The sequence below is a fragment of the Fulmarus glacialis genome, unplaced genomic scaffold, assembly GCF_000690835.1.
Source record: "Fulmarus glacialis isolate BGI_N327 unplaced genomic scaffold, ASM69083v1 scaffold42692, whole genome shotgun sequence".
NCBI classification, from domain to species: domain Eukaryota; kingdom Metazoa; phylum Chordata; class Aves; order Procellariiformes; family Procellariidae; genus Fulmarus; species Fulmarus glacialis.
In genome coordinates, this window is record NW_009197985.1 from 1 (window position 1) to 7618 (window position 7618).

At 40.1% G+C, this 7618-nt stretch overlaps 1 protein-coding gene across 1 annotated transcript in view; it reads left to right on the top strand.

Annotated features, from left to right (window-relative positions):
• Nucleotides 1-213: 213 nt before the first annotated feature.
• EFCAB1 (EF-hand calcium binding domain 1) overlaps nucleotides 214-7618 on the top strand; it is a 7770-nt gene continuing 365 nt past the window's right edge. Inside the window, exons 1-4 of the mRNA XM_009572751.1 lie at nucleotides 214-364; nucleotides 1844-1948; nucleotides 3467-3618; nucleotides 5793-5897. Coding sequence (XP_009571046.1) covers nucleotides 304-364; nucleotides 1844-1948; nucleotides 3467-3618; nucleotides 5793-5897 — 423 coding nt within the window. The 5' untranslated portion in view covers nucleotides 214-303. The remainder of the gene's footprint in view (nucleotides 365-1843; nucleotides 1949-3466; nucleotides 3619-5792; nucleotides 5898-7618) is intronic.

Below are 7618 nucleotides of genomic sequence, written 5' to 3' on the forward strand. Positions count from 1 at the left end.
TGTGGCCCTGTTCACCATCCCCAGCCCCCACGGGGGGGCACTTCCCGCCGCCTCCTTAGGAGGAGCGGGTGCGGGGCGGAGGGCTGTGGGGAAGTCGGTTTAATGGCTGACACCTGAGGTGTCCGCGCCCTGTACCTTCCCCGTGGCTGCCGTGTGTTTTTACCAAGTTAAGTTACAAAATATGTTCGCTTGTGTTTCAACTGGGCAGTTAATAAAAGCGAAGTGGAATGTCTGATCAAGCTCTTCGACACGCTGGTGGCCGAATCAAGCAACCGCTTTGCTGCGGTCGGCTTTGACCGTAACATGTTCAGAGACACTCTGCACAGCGCGTTTGGCATGACGGATGACATGATCATGGACAGAGGTGAGACTGATAGGTCTACAAAACATGTAAGATTTTAGTTTTACGTTGTTGACCCGATGCCTGGACAAAATAGTGCCATCTCATCCCTGTAAGGACAGCAAAGGAAGAGTTACGCTCAGGAGCTGCTGAGTGAAGGGTATCTTTTTTTTAAGTTATGCGGAGTAGTTTTCCCTTGGTTCAGGATAGCTCACGCTGCTGTACGAGGGAGACGAGCCAGAGGCAGTTGTAGCGCTGTCCTGTGGCCGTTTCTATCCCAGTCACTGTAGTGTCGTGACAGAAGAGGGCAGCATGGTGTCACTTCCCTCTCCCCTCCGGTAGTTCCACCGGGAGCTGCAGTCACTGCTGCTGGTGGACAGCTCTGTCTCGGGCTTGGAGGTCCCAGAAAGGCATTGTGATAGAGCGGGTAACTTCTGGAGTAGAGGTGCTGTGAAGAGCACTGAAGGGACTGGGCAGACAATCAGGGAAATGAGAGTAATGAGCCAAATAACCACTTGAAAATATAGTGATTTCACAGAGAAACATGAGCACCATGTTTGCAGTTACTGTGAAAGTCACATGAATGATCTCTGGTCTACAGGTGTCTAGAAGAGGATGTGGAGGAGGCATGAGTGTCATTCCTTTCAGTCTTGGGCCACCAACAGCCACCCTTTGGTTCAACTTTCTCCCACTTCCTAGCAGGAGGGGTATTTAAATGCCATTTTACGCAAGTCAACTGTTTCTTGGAAAATGCCTTACATGGACACATTCTTAAAAATCATTTTAATGCTTACATACAAGGGGGTGGATTTCAGCTGCAAAAGCAAAGCTATTGTTTTCCAATTCCAAAATGCTTGGCTCTGCATGTAGAGGTGTTTCTGTAGCCAACTTACTAATTAACATTCTAAAATATAAATTAGTGATAGATGTTAGTTGATGCTTTGAATTATATCTTGGATTTGAAGTACTATGTTACAGGCTGTATGAATAGTGAAGCTGCAAGACTGAAAGTTTCTTATTTCAGGGAAGGGAGAAGAAAAAAGATCTTGGTACCTGAAAGACAGGAGAAGGTTATTTTACTTTGTATGTTTAAAATATTTATGTACTGTTTTTAGGATTACTTTCTCCAAGATTTTCTGACACAAAACCTAGTAAAGAAAATCCTCTTCTACATGCAAATATGCCTTAGTGTAAGGGATATTGGTTTATTTGGTTTATGTCTGTATGGAAGCGTACTTCCTGTAGTTGTTTAAGTCAGGAAAGCAACAGATGAAACAAAATGTCTTATCCCAGCAGGATTCTGGAGTGGAAGGTCAGTAGACTGAGGGGCGAAATCCCCTTTGTTGTTATGGGTTAGAAAGGTCCAAGAAGGGTAATCATACCTTGATGAAAGCAGAGAAACATCTTTAGTAAAAATATGTTATATTTTTATTGAATTTAAGAAAATACTCATTTGTGTTTCCCTATTATATAAATTTAAAGTGTATCTAATACGCTTCTCAGTGTTCCGCACTTTCGATAGAGACAACGATAGCTGCATCAGTGTGGTGGAATGGGTGGAAGGCTTATCAGTATTTCTTCGGGGGACATTGGAAGAAAGGATTAAATGTAAGGTTTATCTGCATGCCACTATTTAATAGCGATCATGGAATTTATGACTATTAAATTGCACACTGCTTTTGTTATAATTTAGTAGTTATTCTTATAAAATATTTGGTAATTGAAGAGTTTTCTTCTGTGTAGTTTAATGCAATGAAACTGAATACAGAATGGCTTCTCTGAGACAGATTGTTCTGTATAAACTGCTGGTGTCATAGCTGCCACCTTATTTTGTTGACAAAGAAAAACGAGCTTTTGAACTGAAGCTTGTTCTACAGTATACAGTTTTTTTGACAGAATATATGTTTTTGTATTCACACACAAAATTAGAAAGAAGCAAATGTAGCTCAAGGGTGATTTTGGCTTGAATAACAGTCTCAAACCAACCAAGACCTGTGCCAACATTCATTTAGTGGCACAATGGGGACACAGCAGCAGTTGCATTAATTCTAGCAGTTCTTCAGCCTGGAAGCATAGATGGAAAAACTGAGTCTGTTTGTAAGATGGTCATGAGAACCTCTGCAGTAATGATGGAGAAAGATAGGAGAGAAAAAATAGCAAGAACTCCAGAATTTTAAGAAGCAGGAAAAAAAAAAGGGGGAGGGGGAGTATAACAGAGAAAGGAGAGTGACAGTATGTTGTTTCCATAGTTCCCAGTTTGCAGCATCAGCCATCCTTAATGTCCTATATAAATTCATCATAAAGCATTGCACTGGCAGGTGGCCTGGGATATAATTCAGTACGTCAGTACAACCACAAGCGGTAAAATATGCAGCCCTGCTGTAAGCACTATAAAGTATACTAGTGTGTAGGGATATACAGTGTTGTCTGTCATAAATGTATGCCAGTACAATTTTTCACTGTAGGCTTAGTCTTCGGCAGAAGAAAACCTCTTGTGTTCCAAAACTGAGAGAGTTTTGTTTGTTTGTTTAAATAAGTTTTGTGAAGGAGAGTAAAGTTTATTATGGTCATCGATTTCTGATTCCAGGGAGGTAGAAACAATTAGAAGATAAATTAGGCAGATACTCACACCTAAAATACTCTTACAGAGATTTTCTCTTTGCGTTAAGGGATACTTCAGTTGTCTTTTCCATGCTAGTACAGCTCATTCTTCTTTTTACTCTGCTTTTCTAATTCAGCTTCTGAAATAACTAAGGTGTTTTGTAGGTGCAGAGCCCTTCTGATATAGACAGCTGGTCCCTGCCATGGGAAATTGGGCTTCTAAACCAGAACCTCGTTTATATTCTAAATAGACAATTTTAGAGACATTGAGATCTGTAAGTTACTATGGTTTCTGTGAACTGAAGATTATTCATTTGAGCAGAGATAGATTTTAACTATGAAGGGTAAATAGGCAATAATTGACTAGTATACGTATCGAAATGTGATACATATATTTCATATATAAATATTATGTATGGTAAGTGTGGCTCAATAGATACGCTGTACAATATACAATTCACATTTTCTGTCTATGGTGTGTGATATAGCTTTTATGAACTTCAAATTCATTTCTCTTTCAAAAAGACTGTTTCGAAGTTTACGACCTGAATGGTGATGGATACATTTCAAGAGAGGAAATGTTTCAAATGCTGAAAAACAGCCTTCTCAAACAACCATCAGAAGAAGATCCTGATGAGGGAATTAAGGACTTGGTAGACATAGCACTGAAGAAAATGGCAAGTACTTACTTGCTGTGATACTTGAGTGTCTTTCAAACATTCATTAGCTGAACCTTAGAACATTCCTATGAGATAATAAAATACTGTGTCTGATTTACGGTAGGATTCTGAGCCACGGAGTTAGTTATGTACTTGAGATAAACAGGTCTCCTAAGGAAAGCCAGAAATATAATCCAGATCTAATGAGTCCCAGTCCAGTATCCTCACATGAAACTGTTAATTTATTATGTGACTGTATTATAAACTTTATGTATCAACTAGCACGTGTATGTGTGCATACACACATGTACATGCCCAGTCAAAACAAAAGCCCAGTCAAAAGTGGAAAATTCAAAAGCATAAGCTGCGTTTATTCCAGTGTTAGGCATCTGCTGTAGCTTTATTATTAAGTACATTTGTATTTAACTAATTGATCATGAAACGTCTTTATCCAATTTATATATTCTATAGAATAGTAACTTTGAGGTTATTCATGTAAAACTTGTCATACCATGATGAATCTAGGCTATCCAAATCAGCCAGGGACTGTGTTTCAACATTTTCATCAAATCAAGAAATATAACCTCCCCTCCTATGGTGGTGTTCAAAAATCTCACTTAAAACCGGGTCTTGAATCCCAACTCCTTTTATTTAACCCCGTCTTTTCTATTTCTCAAACCCACCCCTTTTGTAGAACCTCAGCTGAAAGGTCCATCTTACCCTTAGTTCTTGACAGTGCCGAGTCTACTCTCACACAGAAGGCAAACTATGAATCAGCAATTTGTTCATCTTTGGAGCATCTATATGCCCAGCTTTCCTGCAGGTTGCATCCAAAATGAACACCCTTATGTTCTGGGCAGTTGATAAGTGGGCTATGCTAGTCCAAACACAAGCACTATGCTCTGGACATAATGAATCTTCATATATGTAAAAACATACTATAAACTAATCATGTACGTAATCCTGTTTCAGCTTTTCCACAAGAACTTAATAAAGCTCTGATACGTGTTTGAAGAATGCCCAGATCTGATTTGGCTGCTGGGCAGTTGTCCAAGTAGGATATTGCTGCTCATCTCAAATAACTAAACAACTAATTATTAGATACCCAAAAATGCATTTGTGGAGTCCGTCACTCAAAGAATTAAAAACTACTCATTGAGCAATTGCCTGTAGGTACAACTGCATTGTGACTAAGCATACGTCCAGTCCCATGATAACCGTTTTCATACTTAAAAGCATTTGTCATGAACATGCTCATGCCCTGCTCTCCCTTGTGCTGAGGGTACCCAGCCACTTTTTTCTCTTAAGCATCCAGTGGCAGGTTTTCCTGTTCAGGAATCTCTCTCTACATAGCTCCTTGCCTCTGCTTTTCTGGCCATTAGAACCTGTGCTCCCTGCATGTTCCCCAGCTATGATGGTTCCCTGGCTTGGTCTTCAAAAACTTTGATTTGGCCCTGTGCCTTGAACACTAGTCATATCCACCCATCAAGCTTCACTTGAAGCCTTTATTTTTTATGGTTTAAAGAAGTACTTATGCTCACCATAGCGTCTGCTGGTGTTTTAAGCTGCCATGTCCGTAGAAACAGGAGGTTTTCAAATTGCAGAAATACTAAAAACACAAGGATGCTTCTTCCATCCCCAGAGGAATATTCCGCTATGCTGAGATTCTGCAGTATGAAGGAAGTGGGCTGGCATCAGCATACTCCACCGTACGCTTCTGGGTGCCGTACGTGAAAAAGACAGGGCAGAAGTATGCCTACTGTAGAAACCACTAGGGTAAAGTATTTCCAGCCTCATGAATAGGGTGTAGGTACACTCATGATGTAAATACATATACAGAATATATCCTAACATTTTCTCCTACTTTGAAGTCTCCTACTTTTAATTTATCTCAGTGCAGCTGTGCTTGAGATTTGTCCATGCAATTCTCAGCTCAGCCTCTTCCCGTGTTAAAGTTTTGCCTTCTCTGGAATTCTGTTAACAAAGCCGTATGAGATAGTTGAGCTTGCTCCACCTTTTATGCCTTAGGTAGAGACAAATGATACAGATCTTGTCTGAGCAGAGACTGATGGCCCAAAGCAAATTATTTTTTCTACTCAAAGTAGAATCCCTGTGAATAAAATGTCTGTTAAACAAAAAGACAGTTACTGCAAGTGATCATCCTTTGCTGAAGAGTTCCCTTCCTTTTGTAGGACTATGATCATGATGGCAAGCTTTCTTTTATGGACTTTGAAAAAGCAGTCAGAGATGAAAATCTTCTCTTAGAAGCCTTTGGACCATGTTTGCCAGACATAAAGGTACACCAACCTTGAGCTTAAAAAAAAAGTGCAAATACTTCCTGTATTATTGTTAAGGAGATGTACGTATTATGGTATTAACGGTCATTACATGGGGCTTGCTGAAGTCAACTGATAAATGCTTTAGTTGTGAGATATGCATGTGCTAAGTTTCTACCTTTCACAGCACCAATGTTTCCTTATACAGTCAAACACTGGTACCAGAGAATATAGGAACACACTGTTAATGTTTGTCTGTCCTGGGGCAGCAATATAACAAATGGTCCTCAATGAGCACCCTCTCAGACTAAGAAAATGAGACTGTTCTCTTGAATTGTTTATCCGAAAGCTCTCCAGGAATACAACTTTTTTCTTTCTTCAGTGCCACTGGCAACATCGCCATCACCTCACTTATAGCCTCTTTTGGGAGAGGCTGGTAACTTTCTGAAAAAAGTACCTTGAAAGGGTTCTTCATCTCAGAGCGTGGCACTGCTGTTTTTTAATTACATCTAACTGGGCTTATTTATTAGTAATACATCTAATTCAATTTTTTTTTTTTTTTTTTTTTTTTAAAAGATGTTAATTTAGAACATGCTCATTTCCTCAGTGTTAAGTTCAACTGTGGAGAGTGTTTCTGCTCTATAATGAAGAGTAATTTTTTTCCTAACCCAATAATCATTATTCTATTTGAACTGCGGGTCATTTTTAAATACTGAAAGTTGTGCCTTCATAGAGATGGAAAAACAAAATTCTGAAATACATGCAGTGATTCCTAGAAACAGAAAAGTTGTGTAAGACTGCTGGAAACAGGGCAAGTTTTCATTTGCTGGAAACCTACACTTCCTGCCAGCTCACCTACCTGGTAGGCTGGAGGACAGGAAGAAAGAGTCTTGCAGCCATGACTGCAGGCTTTATTACATCACGTCAGCTTCCAAAATGCCAGACTTCTCCTGGCAGGCTGTCACAAGACTTTCAAGGGTTTGGGAAAACCCAGGTAAGTACTCTGTTTTTTACAGCAGTGAAAAGGTTTTAAAAAGTTTCTGAACAAAACTACGTTCGCTAATCAGCATAGAAACATGACTTGCTTTCTGTCAGTGTTGGTAATAAAGCAGGTACACAATTCAGGCTAATCACGGCAAGAGGTAGAAAACTCTGCTTGTTTCTTGCTTACAGTATTTGTGCCCTCTGTTCTGTACCCTACTCAACTGCTGCCTTTTTACTAGGTCTCTAGCTTCACGGTTAAGAGAGAACTCTATTTACATGTCCTTTCAAGCCCTAAAAGCAATAAATTAATTTTGGCTATGAGCTTTACATGAAGAAAACCCATAATTTACTAGATTTCCCAGTAGGATTATGTTGGAGAATTTTAATTGTACCCCTTGACACAAATTAAACACTCATTTGTACTTAAAATATATTTTAAAAAAAATGTAATGAACAACTTACCAGACAGAGTCCTACCACCATGAGCGGTTCTACAAGGAGCCTGCAAAGATGCGCCACAAGCCCATTCCTTATGTACGCTTGCACCAGCGCCAATCCTGTGAGCATCCACGTGGGGCACCTTCGCCCAGCGTTGGGTTCACCCTCCCAGCACCAGTTCTGCTCCCCAAAGGTGGCCCCTGAGCGCTCCCACTCCAGGATTGTTACCACACAATGCTGCGGATACTTCTTAACCTCATCGCCAAGGGAAATTTCACTCCTTTACATTATGTCATCTCAGTCTCTGTCAGTCTCTGGCA